Below are 19156 nucleotides of genomic sequence, written 5' to 3'. Positions count from 1 at the left end.
CCCATGTCTTGGAGTCCTATGACTATGTGAGAATTTTAGCTTTCATTTAAAATCAAAGTAAGCTTCTAGTGCTTTTGGGAGACAAGTTTAAAAACTTGAACCTCTAAAGACTAAAACAACAGTAGGCAAATACAAAAGACAACATATTTATTATTTTATTATTTGTATCATAAGTGCATGATTTTGAGAAACCAAACTCATATTTCTGATCATTTGGGGTTGGCCACATCCCTAAGAGCAAAATTTTGCTGTCAATTTGGTGTAACTGAAAACAGAATTTGTGCCTCAGCATCTTTCTTAAGTGTTTCTTTCAATTAACATAAAAACAAGCATATAAACAACCAGAACTTTCCTGCAAAACAGAATCAGATGAAGATTCCAGCCAGCTGAGTCCAAAGCAATGTATATTAATTGTTGAAAATGAAAGCTAATTTGTCCTAAGTAAGGTTCTGCTTCTTGCTTCCTTTTCCTTCCCATAAACTGGGGGGGAGGGAAGGGTCGGAAGCTGTAATAAGTTTTCCAATAGATTTATAGGGATACATTATTTTCAGTTTTAGGCAACTAATTCAATCATAAAATATTGCTTCCGAATTTCTGTGTTCCCCTATCCTCATCCTTCTTCTGACACATCAGAAGTCAATTTCCGGTAAACGGGGAATTTACAATAATAATAAACATCTCAAACTCCCCCGGTTGTCTGGTTCACTTGCTAAAGAACATACTTTTGCACATACACCATCTATATATACTCCCACATTTTCAAGAACAATACAAGTGGAAGGGTTTGTATAAAAATTCTCTTTTGGTAAAAGCTATTCCATCAATTAATTACCAGCCGTGGTTTAATATTGTTACTCATCAATACACGAAGTCCAACATTATGGAAACTGTGAACAAGTTTTTAAATTATGACTGCCTAAAACTGGGTTCCTAAATCCCAACTTAGATGCTTAAATAAGTGACCTGATTGAAATGCTGAGCATACAACAGTCCTACTGCAATCACTGGAAGGGGGAGGGGGTGATGAACACTTGAAAATTAGGCTACATGTTTATCTTAAATGTTTAGCTTAAAAATGTGTATTTTGGCCTGTGTACCTAACAGCCTGAAAAATCCATTTTCAGAAATTTAAGCATGTGACCAGATTTTTCAGAGTATCTGAGCACAAACCTCATGTCAACGGGAAATGTATATGCTCAGCACTGCTGAGAATCAGGCTACTTTCTGAGGTGCTGAAATTTAGCTATCCAGGTTTGAAAATGTTGAACTGTATTTTACTGTGGCTCTGCCATTTGGCAACTAATGAGCTCTCTGTGGCTATCTCTACACTAAAGAAATAACAACTCCCAAAATAACTATTTTGAAATAAGGTATTCCTCTACACAAGCAGGAGTTATTATGTTGAAATAACAAGCCCTTTATTTTGAAATAACAGGCTTAGTGTTGTGGACCCTTGCCTTGTTATTTCAAAATAAGGGAAGTTATTTTGAAATAACTCCCCAGGGTAGACATGCTCTATTGGGAGTGATTTAAAGTCACAGGAAGTCAACTGGAGTCTTTCTACTGGCTTTCCTTTTCCTGCAATATTAAATGCACCACAATAAGAAATGATTGTTTCTTTGTTCACTAACAATTTATTTGTAGATGTGTGTATCTTGTTGTATTTCACTGAGTAAGAAATAACATTGTGTCTTTACAAAAGAACTCTGGCAACTTTTCTGCCTTCCAAGTCATTTTCTTTGGAAGTCATTTTATTGCATTTGTTGCAGGATTCCTCAGATAATCTTCTACCTTATCGGTACAGCCAAAACCAAATAAATCTGTGCCATGAAAACCAGGATACAGTTTATGTATTCAGATTTGTTTATCTTTGGAGCAGAGACAATAAAACAAGAAGATACATTTTATTAAAATAAATCACAGTGCAAGCTCGCCGAAAAAAAAAGACAGTGTATTTCTGAGCTCAGTCCCAGGCTCTAAGCACTGTGGATTTCATGGAAGAGAAATAGTCTCTTATTCCTACCAGTCAGTACAAGGGATGGTTCTGCAATGGCTCTCTTTACTCAACATGGAGTTTCACCCAGTCTTCCCACAACAGAATAGTGTTTCCAGGAGAAGTACAATGGGCAATAAGACCTGCTCAAAGGACTTGTCCTTGTCCCCGTCCCCAGAAGACAGGGAGTCTCTCTATCGTCCCTACTGGATGTGAAAAAATTAAAGAATTTTCAGCTTCCTATATGGAGCTAATTCAAGGGACCTGAGAAGCCCAAATATTTGGCAATCTTCCTTTTAACGATCTATTTTTAATTACTGTTGAGTATAATTCAGTTAAGTACAGTTGTTAATGGCTCCTTAAAAGAGGCCCAGGACAAGAATAGCAGAAGTACTGAGAGTCAGGATTCAGGTGCATTGGCAGAGCTCACACAGCACCTGGTTCTAATCAGTAGTATTAGTTTGAATTTGTCTAAATAGCTTATTGAAATGCTTCCACTTGAAAATCTACCATCATTATTCTGTTTTTGTTATTGTTGTATGCGGTTACTAATACTGTACTTCCAAAGGCTTTTGAAATAAATATCTAGCAAAATGCTATTACTAGGCAACGTTTTATATCCTAGCAGGTCCTTTGTAGTGGTTTTATAGTAAATCATTTCAATGGAATAATTTAAGTCACAGCTAAATTTTGCACAAGATGATTTATCTGTTTGTAATCGAAGATGAGGGAATTTCATATGATATTGAACTAGCGAGTGGCGGAGACTTTATTAATGCATCTTTGTAACAAAGATTAATGGAACGGTAGTAAGTCAGCTGCCCCACTTGATGTCAGTTTACAGCAGGCATGGCTATACCTGAAATAAGATCTATCATAATAAGATCTAATGTCATGCATATACCACACAGTATTCATAAAAAGGATTTCTTGGTAGGCTGCTTTAATCCTAGCTGTTTGATTCTCTTAACATCTGGAAATATATTTGCTTTGGCATTTCTATTATTGGCCATCACTCTGTGTCAAAAAAAGCCAAATTCCCATTCTAAAAATCTAAATATTTTACCATTAACATTAATTTGGCTTGGTGAAATCTGCTGAGAGAGGTTATTTTTAATATCAATGTAGTTGACCAGTGATGATCTTTTATTTACTGATCTTCTTTCATTGTGCTCCACATGAAACCTTATAAACTAGACAAATACAATAGTAAAACATATTTTATAAACTATAATTAGTTAAATAACCAAACTTCAATATTACTTGAACTATTTTTTTTTCCAAAATCATTTTCTTCCACATAGCATTTCCAAATCCTTCACTGGATGTAATTCACAGGGTGTTTTTTTTTCTCCCTAAAGATGAGTGCCTATAGTATTAAAAATGGGTTTAATTTTGCTGTCACTTCAGTACTCTACTATCAAACATGTCCTACATTTCAACAAACATTCTTGTCATCCTAATGGTGACTTGCTGAGACATTAGTATTCTCAGAAACCACTATCCTAAAAAACTATAGCTGATCTACTGTATGAGCACCTTCTTCTGACTTGGCTTTATTATCCTCTACTATGCCTTTTATACACATATTCATTGTGGCAATAATTGAAATGAACCTTATCAAGCTTCCAACACTACTAGTTTTCTTTCATCCTAAATCAAATATATACAGTAATAATAAGGAACCATATCCTCAAACTGGTAATGAAACAATACATAAGGAAAAAAACCTAAAGAATAAATTTTCCAAATTACACATCACGATAGACAGATAGATAAGTGCATGTACATACAATACTATAGCCCTTTTAATGTCAGAAGACTGCTGACTGCATATAATCAACAGCTTTCTAAGGTGTGCTTATTAGGGAAGGTGACTGCAGAAAGCAGTGAGCTAACTTCATGAGGATAAGTTGGCCTATTGTATGCATGGCATAAATCTAAAACCCTCTCCCATCCAATTTCACACCACCATTACCAACTTTGGTGAACGGGTTATGTTGGCAATTCCAAACATAGGCCCATAACACAACTATGTAGCATATTATGTGTTTTGTTTCATTGCCCCATATTATACCTTATCACTGTCTCTACTACATAAACAGCCAGAACAAATTAATCTACAGAGCTCTCTAAAATGTATTCATTATAATATTTTTCTCTCTCCTAAGTATCATGAGTTCACCTGGGAAGCTCCTAAAAGAGATAAAACTACAATGAATACATTTTATTAGCCTGTTTAAATTAACTGAAGTGGCTTTTCTTTATAAAATGTCACAATTTTATGATCTGGTCTCTCATGACTGGTCAGAAATATACACTACTGTCATCCCCACTTCTATTCCTGATGTTTTGCAAAATATTAGTCCTGAAACAAGTCTCTGGGTTCAGAATTGAATCCTGTCTATTGAACTCTGTACTGCAGAGCCAATGTAGATGGAGAAGAAATTCCAGATTCAAAAAGGAGGCGGGAGGAAACATTTTTGTGTCAGGTTGCTTTAAAAAAATGACAGCTGCTAGACTACTCAGAGGTTTGTAATGTTGGAAGTAGCCCCAGAGCAGGCTGATTAGTAAAAGCATTGCCTCACCTCAATCAAAGATGGAAGCTAAATGTGCATTACTATACCATTCCACAATTTATAAAGGGGAGTACCATCTCCACATTCATGTTCAGTTTCACTTACTTTGAGATTTAAGCATATGCTTCATTGCTTTGCTAAACAGTGATGGACCCAAGCATGTTAAATGCCAGACTGAATCAAGAAAATAGGTAACATAGATAGGTGAGCAGAAATAAAGGGGAAAAATTATCCATCTTAAATTTTAAATTTCTCATGAACAGGGTTAAGTAGAATGAATACTTTGTAATGGCATTGTACTCTGATTCAGACAGTGGTTTTATGACAGTGGATTGTGGGATTTTGAATAATCTTAATCCCTGATACTGCATCAATGGGAATCTGTATGAGCACAAGGGGTTCCATGCATGCACAAGAATAAGTTACTTGAGTAAGGGCTGGTAGAGGTAGGCCTCTTGTAATTTGAAAGCTTCTGGTATCCGAAGTAATTTTAATTATTACATAATTAAATAGCTCTACTGTCCAAAACCTAAACTGTTATCTAATGGAATATCTCAGATCCACATGGAGATTGAAGAAAATTCACTTTTTGTTTCTTTTCATCATCTAATTTAATGGTGGTGGAAAATGACAGAGTTAACAGCATAGGAGAAGAAAAACCTTTATTTATCCATGAACAGTACAGGTAACAGTTGACTATCAGTCTTAATTACATTATTCAGTCCATTTGACTCAAGCTTGGACTCATGGGACCACTCACAAGGGGTAAAAATTGTAGTCTTCGCCAATGTAATTCTCTGCTTCTCTACTGAATCACCAGAAGTGTGAATTGCTAAAAGTTAGAATGGTGATGGGTGATATAATATACACCTCTCATGACTACATCAAAATGCCTCCCACCCTCATTGCCATTCCAGGCTTTTGGTCATTACTAAAATAAGCCAGATTCAAATTGGTGGCCTACATGAGTGGTGATCCTGAAACTGACTCTGTGGGCAGATTTGAAGGACTGGGGCACTAGAGGTGAATTTTCTATTGTCTTGTTTTCTTAATGTTTCTCTCTCTCTCCTCATTATTCCTCGGTATCTGACCAAGCACGGAGACTGTCTGAGGCTCAGTTCTTGAACAAGTGAGTGATTCATCACCAACATCAGTGACCAAAATAAATTGTTTAAAAAATTAAATAGAAGAGAAAGCACAGTATGTTTTAACATTGATATGTACACCTTGCTTGTGATACATTAATTTCCTTTTGTAAAGAGCAGTGATAGACACTTAGTGGTTATAGTGCATACATTACCAAAAACAATTATTAGTTTCTCCCCTGGGACCACCCAGACTGTGATTAGCTTTTCAGACTGAAATTAATGATTGAGTTCTTGTCAGAAAAGCATTAACAGATGTACATGCTTGGACAAAACACTTTAGTTCTCTTCTTGCTAAAGAGGACTATTATTTCTTTGTACAGTCTTATTCCTCTTCGTCTAAGGATGTTCAGTTCACCTGTCTGCTAGCCATCTCTTTTATGATTGTCATCTACTACAAAAAGTTTCTTGTTATAAAATGGAAATGGATGCGGAGGAACCGTTTAACTGGCTGATACTTCAAGCCAACATTCATCTTTTATGACTGTCACTTCAAATTGACCTTCCCTTAAACATTAGATAGCAATACTTTGTTATTACTGATACCATTTCAAACTATAAAGTAGACATCATGAACAGATATACATGAGTGAAACTTAACTGGTAATTTTAGTCATGGGAAAAAATATCTGAAATGTGGTTGAATGAGCAAGAAGATGAAATTCAGAGGAAAATGAAACAGAATGGAAAAATAAAAAAAAATCATTGTAAAGACACAAACGATAACCAATAGCTACTTAGTTCAAAATAACAAGGAAAGGTACATCTTCATTTAGTAGTCACATCCTAGCAGTGTGACATATTAAGTTAAATTTGTGGGACAGCAAGGAATTCAAAGAGGCCCCACATGAATAGAAAAATAATCATAGAAACTAAACCTTCTGACTAAGATTTTCAAAAGCAGCTACTGTTTTTTGTGCCTAAATGGAGACATCTTAGAGACGATTGAAATTTGAGGCACTCAAGCTCACTATTCATTTTTTAAAATTCTTAATAATATGATTTGAGATATAAGTACATTTGGTGCATTTGGGATAGTTCCCTCATTTTCAGTTTGTGTATGTACTCCTATGATTTAAATTTCAAGAAAAGTTTCTAATTACCACCAATATGCATTTTATCAAATGTAATAACCCATTTAAAAATACATGCAAAATGAAAAAATGCATTAATTTATATGTCAAACGTGATAATGGTTGAGAAATATATTTGTGCATAAGTTAATTGTTGATTGCTGGGCAAAGCAGGTTTTTTTGACAAATATTGTCTATAAGGAGTTGAGTGACTACCAAAATTATGATTTGAAAAATATGTATGAGATAAAAAAATATTATTCAACCCATTATATTTATATTATGAATAAATATAGACAATGTAGATTTAAAAGTTATGTGCATATACATTATAATCAATAATTGTGATATCAATAGGGTGGCAAGCAATTATCTGAAAGTAAAATGTGCATTAGATAGCTTATGATAAAATACACTGATACGTTCCTGATCATTTAAATTACATGAGCAAAATTTCTTAAACTTCTAACATGAGTCCTGAAAAACTGTATTGCCATACTAAAGTTCTGCATTATATACAACAAAATATTCCTTCATTATAAAAGAACCGAGAACATACGGTGACTTAAAACTAAGCCATAGGAAATGGACTGTGAATTTTTCAAATTTTTGCAAATTTCCTGACCTGGCTAAAAGTTCCATTTTCCGTCCCTCCTATAAAGGGCAATAATTCATTAAGTATTTCAAATTATATTGCGTGGAAGGCAAAAGTTTCTATTTGTCCTGTAGGTATATGTAAACAACTAAAATATATCAAAAGAGTTTATAATTTTGTATACATGTATTCCTAGTGCTTCTTTATAAGTTATTTCAAATAATTTGCCCTGTCTGTATATTGGCCACCTTTCCTTTTTGTCCATACTTCATAATCCTTTTGCACAATTGTCAAGCAGCTGTGCTTTGTTCATTAATATTCCTAGCATTGCTCCCCAGCAGAGACCACTTTATAACATCAAGTGCAAAGTACCATTTTCACAGCAGGGACCACAGTGTTCAGCTTCAAAAAGAGGCATTAATAAAATGGAACTGTAATGAACACGCTAATTCTGGTCACAAGGTATTACACATAATCCTTTCCATTCTCATGAAAAATTTGTGGAGTTCTAACTTCTCCTTGTAGTAAATGCTTCTGAGACAGACAAATGTCTTAGATTACATGCATCACACATTCCCTCTTTATTACCCCAGTCACAATACTTTCAACTATGCCTATGACCAGCTAGAGGCCACTGGACCAAAAACATTGTATCCACAAAACAGATGGCAAAAGCCAGTGAATATTATCTAGGCATTTCTGAGCTACCTGGATCTTTTGGCACATAGTACATTTCTTATCAAGAGCTAGGTACATCATTATCTTGCCAATTAGATGGGCACCCACAGCAATGATAAGTAATTGGTAAGTCTAGTGCCCAGATGTCATTTAGCTCTATGAAGTTGGACATAGTGCACTGTACCCCAGAATAAAGATGCTATCCTGTGCATCTGACTTCCAAGGAGTCTAATACTCATGCATAAACTGTACTAGACGGCTTTTCTTGGCTACATCACTCAGTTTAAAATAGCCCCTTCCCATCTCAAAATCACAAAATATTTCAAGAACATAGAAATGAAACGGTCATTATTGTGACCCATGTACTGATAGCAGTAAATATAGTAGGACTTTGAATGCATTTTCCCTCTCCCCCTCAATTTTCACACACTGAAAAAATGGTATGAAAGAAACATTTCCATGCTAATAAAAACAATGATCTTTAATTACACTTATCTATGGCCAGGGAAACACTAATACAAATAATTCACTTTTTATTACAGTATATACCAAAGTTATTGCTTGCTACCACCTCAATCACTTTGTAAATGTCAGGTTTATAAAAGTGAGCAAAAGCACATCAACACAAAGGCTGCGTATAGACTTGCCAGCTGTCTACACTGGCCGCTTGAATTTCCGCAAGAACACTGACAATCTCATGTAAGATTGTCAGTGTTCTTGCGGAAATACTATGCTGCTCCTGTTTGGGCAAAAGCCCACTTGTGCAAATGCTTTTGCGGAAGAGGGCCAGTGTAGACAAACGCAGTATTGTTTTGCACAAAAAAGCCCCGATCGCGAAAATGGCGATTGGGGATTTCTTGCGCAAAACCGTGTCTAGATTGGCAAGGACGCTTTTCCATAAAAAGTGCTTTTACGGAAAAGTGTCCGTGCCAATCTAGAAGCTCTTTTCCACAAATGCTTTTAACGGAAAAACATTTCCTTTAAAAGCATTTGCGGAAAATCATGCCAGTGTAGACGTAGCCAAAGAGTTTGTTCCTCTTCCTTCCCACCAATGGACAGTATGAGCAGAAATACTGGCACAGAGAACCCATTCTTACGCATATTTGCTCAGAATGCTCATCAATGGTAATCATAGGCCTTGCAGCAAGATAGGAACCCACCAGACACCAGCCTGAGTTTCCATGTGTCTATATAGCGTTTTGCCTGTAATTCACAGTTACTACAGAGAACAGAGCATGCAGCAATGAATGTAGGGATACACATCATATCTGTATCATATAGCTTTAGGAAGTGTCAGTCTCATAGAGGTGTACTCAGAAACCCCTCTGACACAATGAAGGCAATAGATAAAGCAGTATTTGTTGACAGGTTTATAGTTTTAACATGGCTTCATCACCAAAGGGTGGGTTGCGTTTATGAAAATCACTGCTGGCAAGTAGTTACCATGTCAGTGGGCTAGCATTTTTGTCTTTAGTGGAGAAGGGCACAACCCTTTGACTTGGCCTACCTTTCCTGTAATGCTTCAGAGTGATCAGGCCAGCTGTTATCTTTTCTGCCTTCCAACACATGCACACTGTAAAGCACCAAATATCAGAAACGAGAGACTTCAATATTGCTCATAGCACTGACTGACAGATACCATAGGTATGAGCCCAGTTGGAAAATCTAAACATAACAGGATAGTCCTTGGTGCAGGCAGGTTCTACTGAGGCATCGTGGGATAGCTGCACTGAAAATATCCATAGAAATACAATGGGGCAGAGTACAAGGTGGAGTTTATAAGTTGCTGTTTTGAGACAGACTGAACCAAGTTATTTGTACCAGGTAAGACCAGCATACCTCTGACTGATTCAAAATGAGTGTGACGGGGTCCTCTCTCCTTCTTCCTCATCAACCTTCCTGGCAAATGGGCAGCAAAGCTTGTTAAATCTAAGCAAAGCTTGTTAAATCTATGTCAAATACTGACCTCCTACGACAAGAGCATGGATGGTCTCAGATGCAGCACAAATGTTTTGCTGGTTCTCCCAAGGAACACAGGGAAGCAGCATTTGAAAAGCCTTCAGAAGAGATGTGTGCCACCTGCACAATGGGAGCTCTCTAGTGAATTCAACCTACAGGGCGCCTGGATCTAATCAACCCATATATCTCTCTCATACTGGCACAACCCCTTTAGCCATACTATTTGAGTGCTTCAGAGCTATTAATATACTTTCCTCACGGCATTCCTGTGAAGCACAGACACTCTATTGTGGTCATATTACAGGTGGGGAAGTGAGGCATATAGAACATAAGTGACATGCACAAGGCCACACAGGAAGCCCAAAGCAGTAATTGAATCTAGATTGCCCGAATCTCAGGCTAATGCCCAAAACATTGGACTCAATAAAAGAAATGATCAACCACAACAAATCCAAGTGGCTTCTAAACCTACCAAAGCTGCCTCACGCTTTCCAGTTGGCAGATCCCAATTTTCTCTGGCATTATCACACCGTTCCATACCTCATCGATCAATGTGTTCACAGGCCTGCTTCCAGCTCATGACTTAGATATATGGATCTTGCTTTACCGCAGCCCTGAACCCAGAGGATCTCAGTTACTTCCCTTTATCCTTCCAACTAAAGCTTTAAGTCTCCCTTACTTTTCTAAAACCACTAATTTAATTTTTCCTTGTTTTCTTACCAACTTGAGTATATCCATCATATGTATACACACTGTCATTTATTATTATAGGGTGTTCAGAAGAGGTAGAATTCTAACAGTTATTTTTAAGTATTATGGCTTGAGACTACAAAGTCTTTGTTCCATTTCTAAAAATTTTAATTTATGTTTTCTTTTGTAGGGTATTCATGAGAAACAGAATGCTAACAGTTATTTTTAAGCAGTATTGAACCATTTGAGCTGGAAAGAAAAAGAAAAAACTTGCCTATACTTTATAACAAATGGCTTACATTACAGATGGGGGAAGGAAAAGGTAGATCATATTTTTAGAGCCAGACAGTTTTGACACTGGTGCCGATCTTACAACTCATTAAGTATTTATTGTTTGCCAATGGGAAGAGACTAAGTCCCTGTGTCTACTATAGAGTAAGGAAGAAACAGTTGGTTCAGAACTGGATCTTTAAAATCACATTTCATCAAAAAGACTCAGGAGGCTTGTACATATATTTAAGTAGATCATGTATTCTACCCCTCAATAAAGCTCTGTAGGCAGAGAATACATTTTACATTTGAATTTCCCACTGTTTTTTTAAGTTCTTAATTTTTTAAATGATATTTATTGTTATGAGAAAGACAACGGTGGCTGAGGCAATATCTTTTATTGGATCAAGTTCATGTTGGATAAAGAGAGAATTTTTGCAGTTTAAATAGAACTTGTCTTCAGGTCTCACTGCCAACAACATTTATTGCTGTCTGATATGATTTTGTGGTTGGGCCTTTCATTTTTAATTTATGAATTTATAAAAAACTGAACAGAATGTAATTTGTGTAATTCCAAACAACAGAAACAACTAGTTGGTTTTTGATCTTGAACAGGGGAGTTAAAATATTAATCATTTTTATTGACTGTGGCTGGGAAAAGCAATTAAAATGAAGCCAAGTACAGTCATATTAACACTAAAGATAACATTTTAAGTTTTAACAGATTTATTCATATCTTTATTCTCAATTTATCAGGTACTTATGAGGAAAAATTAAATAGATATCATACACACAGAATATGGTGACCGTTTTTCATCACTGTTGGAAACAACGTAATTGTTTGCAGTGGTTAAGAAACCACATGCAAATAAATTAGTCTTCCTTGCTGCACAGAAACTCAGGTGTTTGAAAGTTGCACAAAAGGAAAAGGAAAATACAGAAAAGCAACCTCCATATTTCCCCAAATGTTTTTAAATGGTGGGGCAAAATATAATAAAATACACTGCTCCAAGGATTGACTTCTTAATGCTGAATGACAGATGAAATTCTCATCCCAATTATAAAAAACATGCTCACAAACTTACTGCCATCTGTTTATGTGGCTGATATGGTGTATTTTCTGCTAATGTTCTGTTGAAAGATCCTTCCTTCAAAATACAGAATGGACGTTGGACTATAAGGGTATGTCTACACTTGCAGCCTGTTTTGGAATAGGGCTGCAAATGTAGGCATTCGGAATTGCAAATCAAGCCCGGGATTTAAATATCCCGTGCTTGATTTGCATCTTCCCGGCCGGGCGCCATTTTTGAAATTTACAATCCCAGAATAACTGCCCATGTCTACACGTGCCAGTGAAACGGGCATTCAAATTAAAGCCCTATTTTGAACTACCTGTTATTCCTCCTACAATGAGGTTTAACAGGTAGTTCAAAATTGGGCTGTATTTCGAACCTCCATTTCACTGCCGCATGTAGTGGGCAGTGGGCAGACATGGACAGTTATTCCGTGCTTGTAAATTTCAAAAAATGGCACCTGGCTGGGAAGATGCAAAGCAAGCGCGGGATATTTAAATCCCTGGCTTGATTTACAATTCTGAATGTCTACATTTGCAGCCCTATTCCGAAATAGGCTGCAAGTATAGACATACCCTAAGAGGGATTGGTAAGCGAATGAGGAAGGGACATATTTCACATGTCAAAACAAAGTTTTTATCCGTCCCAAGAAGAATGAACAACAGATACAGAAGAAGACCATTTAATTATTAATATTTGCAATAATGGGAATATCATTTATAAGTGAGTCCACCGGTTTGGCACTAAATGTTATATTCTAACTTCAGGGTTTAAAAAACTGATTATCCTTTCATTGGCTTCAATAACTATGTTTACTAAAGAAGGAAGAAAAAGATGTATAAGATAACATGCATGTCTGAGGCTCAAGAAAAGCATGTCTGTGCCCAGTACTTTGAAAAAAACGTTTAGCTACAGCTCATCATCATGTAAATATGCTTTCTGTAGCTTTGCCAAGGTCAGTGTTAGCTTGAATAACTTTCTGTATAAATGCCAATCACACAAATAAAAGTTGCCCAAGACAGCAATAATATGTAAATCAGATGCATTCACAAAAAACAACCCTCCCTCAGCTTAAGATGCAGGGTGGTGAATTGTTTGCTTGTGCTAGCCAAAGCCTTCCCATTATTCCTCTTTCTCTTGCTTTCTTTGAACATGAGTTTTTCTTTCCTTCTCTATTGCCTGTTCAGGAGGACAGAGCTATTAAAGAGTCAAGAAAACCAAATCCAAACTTCAGACAAGGAAGTTCTCATTTTGCAGCATTCACAATACAACAGAGTATCCTCCAAAAAGTAACCTTAAATGCTCTTTTTCTTTCATTAGCTGTAGAAAAAAGACTGCAATGGTGTAACAGTTTTGACACAAGCAAAGAAAATAAATTAATGTCTGACACGGACTTACCACGTAAAACAGTGAGTCTAGTGGACACACTTATTTCTCCAACATTATTGGAAGCAACACATTCATAAATAGCTTCGTCCCGTGGAGTCCGCAGAGGCTGTATTCTGAGAACCGATCCAGATCCATCATCAAATTCTATTACCTGTTGAAGGAAACAACAGCTGTCACAGGTGTTGTTACAAATGCCTACCTCTCAACTAATTCTGCATATGCACGATGAACTATCCATACTCATAACATCAAAGCCAGTTTAATTTTTCAGATATACACACGGAGGCAAATTCAACAGTGACTTAACTATATATTGCTCATTAAAGAAGTGTAAGGATGTTTAAGTGGCAATACACTGATATTCAGTGATCTACGTAAGTGTAATTTACATGGAAGGAGTTAGCCAAAAACCCCACAAACCCAACAATTAACAGAAAAGTGTAAATAAGCATAACCTTACTTTAGACCTGTCACACTTTCTTATACTCCAGAGGGGTAGCTGTGTTAGTCTATACATAGAAAACCTCCCAAAATAACTTAACACAGGACCATTCATTGTTTCTTATAACCCAGTAACACTCTCTTGCTAGCTGCTCTTCAAGCTGCACTCCACTCCATTTCTTCCCTCTTTATCATGTAAGCTCAATTTATTTTGCACCCACATCAAATCCAAATAGTTAAGAATTATACTACTTTGCTATTTAAAGCCAATATTAAATTTGCTCTTTTGTTTATGCTTGAATGTGTCCCAGACACTTCCAAAGGTGATGCCCTTGTTTGTTCCAGCTGTGAATTTGGTCCATGATGTATAAGTAAGATGAACTAATAGTATAATTTAAATAAACCATGTCTAGTTTAGAGACACAATGAAATGACTATTGTTGGTGGCAGTTTATTGTTGTTTTTACATCACTTACATAAGAAACTTTCATTCCCTCACCTGAAAACGTCTGCAGTCTGGAACTAATAGGACTACTGCCTCTTGCCTCCTCTTACTCAGGGAGATGAATCAATCATCTTGTCAGGATGTTGCTGCTCTCTGCAGCAGACCACTCACCACAGGCACCAGATGCACCTTCTCTAGCAACTAATAACTCACTTTCATTAACTGTGTGCAACAGTTCAGAATGATAATCAGTTCTGGTGCTGGCTATTCAGCAGGGATATTCATGCATCTCTTCAAAACATTCTGTTGTTTGGTCAGAAAAATAAAATTTATTCTTCTGCTTAAGCAGTCCCCTTTACTTGAGCCAAGAGGCTAATACCTCTACAGGTAGACATGAATGCCTTGCAGGAATAACAAAGCATTGCACTGCCCAAGACTATGTTACTAAGAGCTCTTCTTTTGACTGCTGCATTCGTCTCAGCCAAGCAGTGAAAAGTAAGTAAGTGCCAGGTCACGGCCTTGCAAATTTATAGTCCCACTGCAGATTCTTGTTTGGCCCAGCAGGCTGTTATGTCCCTTGTTCAGTGTCACCTGATTCTAAAGAGGCAACAGACTCTTTCAGCTGCAAAAAGATCCTTTGACAGAGAAGAACAACAGTTCTTTCTTGGGAGCATGAAAGAAAAAAAGAGATTGCAACTTTCTGAGCTGTTGGGATCTCTGGAAATAAAATCAACAGGCTAAACTTCTGGGGAACGGTCAAACACCCCCTCAATGGTTGCTATGTAACATTGGAACCATGAGCATTCTAGACACGTTTGGGCAGTATTGCTACCATGGGCACATGACAGAATTTACAAGCTCTAGACTGTTCGTTTCTCTGTAGTTTGTGTACACAAATGGGTTTTTGCATACGGATAGTTTAACAATTACATGTAAAATAACAGTACTCAAAAATACACATGCAAAGTTGTACCTGTACAAATGCAACCTATGTTTTCAAAATCTGACCCAGAGTTCAATCCACATATAGGAAATACCAGGATTTGCTTTGGCCTCATTTGGAAATTAAAATAGAAGGATAACACATGAATAGCAATCCTCTCTATGAAAATCCAAGGGTCACCTTCTTTGGATATCAGAAAATTGCTGTATCTCCCATGGCAGATCTTGCACAGAGAATTGGGCAGGATGATGTTGAACTAGGCCCGGTCCCATAGATGCAACATTGATCATTAGTCTCCACAATTTTAAGGTCATCTTGCATGTATGCTACCTCATCATGCACATCTTAAGAATGGTTTACTGGCTTTTCTGATTCTTGGAGTAGTCTAAGGGTATGCCTACACTGCATTCCTCTTTCAAGAAAGGAATGCAAATGCAGTTGAGCAAAATTGCAAATGAAGCGCGGATTTGAATTTCCCGCACTTCATTTGCATAATCGCATCCAGGCGCTATTTTGAAATACCGTATTTCAACAAAGGAAATACTGTCCAGACGCGGTTATTTCGAAAGAAAACCCTTCTTTCAAAATTACCCTGAAACCTCATTTTCTAAAGAGTAATGGTAATTTTGAAAGAAGGGTTTTCTTTCAAAATAACCACATCTAAACGGTGTTTCTTTTTTCAAAATACGGTATTTCAAAATAGCGCCCGGATGCAATTATGCAAATGAAACACAGGAAATTCAAATCCGCGCTTCATTTGCAGTTTCACTCAGCTGCATTTGCATCCCTCTCTCGAAAGAGGAATGAAGTGTAGACATACCCTGAGGGACAAAAAATAATATGTGCTCTGTTGGGAAGAAATAAGTGGCACAGCACACATACGGACTGCCTCTTCTTTATTTTCTATCCATTACGAATAAATCTAGAGGGCGCACAGATCTTTCTCTGATGTGAACTCAAACAGGACAGCTGGTTTACATGATGTGCGGGTTGCTATGTACAGAGAGGAGACTCCACCATCCTGAGAAACAGTTTGATACAACATACTTGATAATGAAGGGGAAAGATGGAGAAAGTTAGCACTGAGAAGTGGGCAGTCTGACTTAATGGCTGGAAAAGGGGTGGTCAGACCTTGTGATTAGCATCAAAATCAGTATCAGGAAACCAAAACAGAGGTGAGAAATAGAATCAAAGTCCAGGAAGCAAGCCAGGGATCAGAGCAGGAATCAGAAACCCAAGGCTGGCCTTACCATGAGGTGAACTGAGGCGGCCGCCTCAGGTGCCAGACTGGAGGGCAGGGGCGCTACTAGGACCCTGAGTGTAGAAAATTGTGTCTGCTGCTGGTGCATATGTATTCTCTCTGCTCCAGATGCTCAGAGATGGTGGAGTGCTGTGCTGAAGGAAGGAGGGCACAAGAGACATAACAGGCAGGCAGGAGAAAAAGTGGCATGGGGGCATCATTTGAGCTCCCCATATCAGGTGCCAAAATATTGTGGGCCAGCCCTGCAGAAACCAGAGATCAAACAGGAGTCAGGCCCACTGCAGAAGCCAGATAGGAACTCCTTCATTTGCTCAGATAACTCCCTAGGCCTCCTTCTGGCCCTCATCCTCTATTAGGTTCTGTAGTGGTGCTGTAGTCCACTCCTGCAGGGAAAGGGTTAAAAGAAGGCCAGCAGAAGACTGCACACACTTGGCCAATCAGGGCAAGAAGCAGTTAGGCAATCAGGGCCAGGCTGGGCCATATAAAAGGCAGCAGACCTACGGGGAGCTCACTCTTGCTCTGACCAGCAAGGGAGAAAGCTCTGGATCCCAATTGGGGAGGGAACCAGGAACACTGTGGACAGAGCACTGCTGAATAGTCTCAGGGAAGCCAGACACACAATCTAGGCTGATATCAGCCAGGCTGTGTGGGCCTTGATACAAGGGCCAAGAAGGAGCAATGGTCACAGAGAAGCGGCTCACGAAACACTGCATGGCAAGGGGAGAGAAAGGGGGCAGTGAGAGGCCACCAGAGGACCCCTGGGTCAGGACCCATAGTAGCGGGCAGGCCTGGGTCTCCTCCACCTTCTTTCTTGCACCATACCTTGCCACATTGAGCATGGTCATAGCAGACTGCAGCTTGTCCCTGAGATGAGGGGCTAGACTTTGGGGCTGTAGTTGGCTGCTGAGGCAGGTGTGAGCTGGAGGACTGCCAATATACCCAGAAGGGAGATTGAATGGAGTGGTGGGCACTGCTGGAGGGCCGTGTTCCTGAAGTGGATGGTGGAGACAGGAGAACAGACAATGGGTAAGGTGCTGACCAGATGACAGTGCACTCTACGAACAATTGAGCTAATTCCCAGCGTGAGAAGCAGGAGGCACCCCAGTGGTTATTTGAGACCCCTGTACAAATTACACTATGGATTAGATATAGGTCAGTTTTTCTTATGGGTTGATTTAGGAAGAAAAAGATTTTTATCAGCAACTGTGGGTAAAAATTAATCATATACCAACCAACACAAAAAACTTCCATTGATAATAACAGAAATGTACAGACAGGCAAAGAAAGAAAAATGCTGCTTGAAAACTTGAGAATCAGTGTGGGTATTTCTACACTACCACCCTAGTTCTAACTAGGGTGGTTAATGTAGGCAACCGGAGTTGCAAATGAAGCCAGGGATTTGAATTTCCCGGGCTTCATTTGCATATTGCCGGGTGCCGCCATTTTTAAATGTCCGCTAGTTCGGACTCCGTGCCCGCGGCTACACGCGGCTCGAACTAGGTAGTTCGGAATAGGCTTCCTATTCCAAACTACCGTTACTCCTCATGGAACGAGGTGTACCGGTAGTTCCGAATAGGAAGCCTAATCCAAACTACCTAGTTCGAGTCGCGTGTAGCCGCGGGCACGGAGTCCGAACTAGCGGACATTTAAAAATGGCGGCGCCCGGCAATATACAAATGAAACCCAGGAAATTCAAATCCCGGGCTTCATTTGCAACTCCGGTTGCCTACATTAACCACCCTAGTTAGAACTAGGGTGGTAGTGTAGACATACCCTGTTTGATTTAAGGATAAGTACTTCATATTATTTTGACAGGTGATGTTATCAATTGTATTAAAAATTATAATGTTATAATGGTCTGCTGTCATAAAACTTTATTGTCTAGACCCTCACCAATTGTATAATCCCCCCCCCAATTTCCCACAAATGTGAAAATTTAAATTTATAAAATCATATAAAATGCTTAAAACCCATAATTTTGAGCAATTGTGAAAAATCAGGAAAATAATGTTTCTAAAAAAAATGATTATCCATAAAAATAATAAAAATAAAAATCAAATTCTGCCAAGCTTGCTTATGGGCTAAAAATGTTACTTTTTGAGCAGTATGGATGAAATGTTACTTTTTGAGCAGTATGGAGAAACCCAGTAGTTCTGATTGCAAAGATTATCTTCTAAACTGTAAAAGGGACCTCTAATGGCTAACTATTTATTATATAAACCTGTAGATGGTATCATGAGCTTTCATGGCTACAACACTCCAGTCATCTGAAGAAGTAGGCTGTACCCACGAAAGCTCATGATACCATCTACATGTTTTGTTAATCTTTAAAGTGCTACCAGACTATTAAAGTTTTTCCTGTTACAGACTAACTCAATTGCCTCTCTAATGCTATTTATTATATATTATTTCAGATTGTTTTTGTTGCATGTTTCATAATTCCTTGTTTAGCTGCATATACTTTGCAACAGTGGTCCCCAACGTAGTGCCTACGGGTGCCACGGCACCTGCCGGGGCATTTATGTGTGCCCGCCTAGTGACCAGGGCCATCCCGAGCCGTTCTTGCGCCCCAGGCTGTGGGCCCCTGGCACATGCGCGGTCCCCACCCCAGGCGAGCGGCAC

The 19156-nt window shown here is 38.3% G+C and overlaps 1 protein-coding gene across 21 annotated transcripts in view; it reads right to left on the bottom strand.

The window, feature by feature from the left end:
- Nucleotides 1–19156, bottom strand: part of PTPRD (protein tyrosine phosphatase receptor type D) — a 1795899-nt gene that overhangs the window by 286126 nt on the left and 1490617 nt on the right. For all 21 annotated transcript variants that reach the window (XM_075931585.2, XM_075931586.2, XM_075931588.2 and 18 more), the window contains one exon: nucleotides 13454–13595. In XM_075931585.2, the coding sequence (XP_075787700.1) occupies nucleotides 13454–13595 (142 nt within the window). The remainder of the gene's footprint in view (nucleotides 1–13453; nucleotides 13596–19156) is intronic.

This window comes from Pelodiscus sinensis, chromosome 6, assembly GCF_052426305.1.
Source record: "Pelodiscus sinensis isolate ZL-2025 chromosome 6, ASM5242630v1, whole genome shotgun sequence".
NCBI lineage: Eukaryota > Metazoa > Chordata > Testudines > Trionychidae > Pelodiscus > Pelodiscus sinensis.
This window is presented reverse-complemented; position numbering and strand designations above follow the sequence as displayed.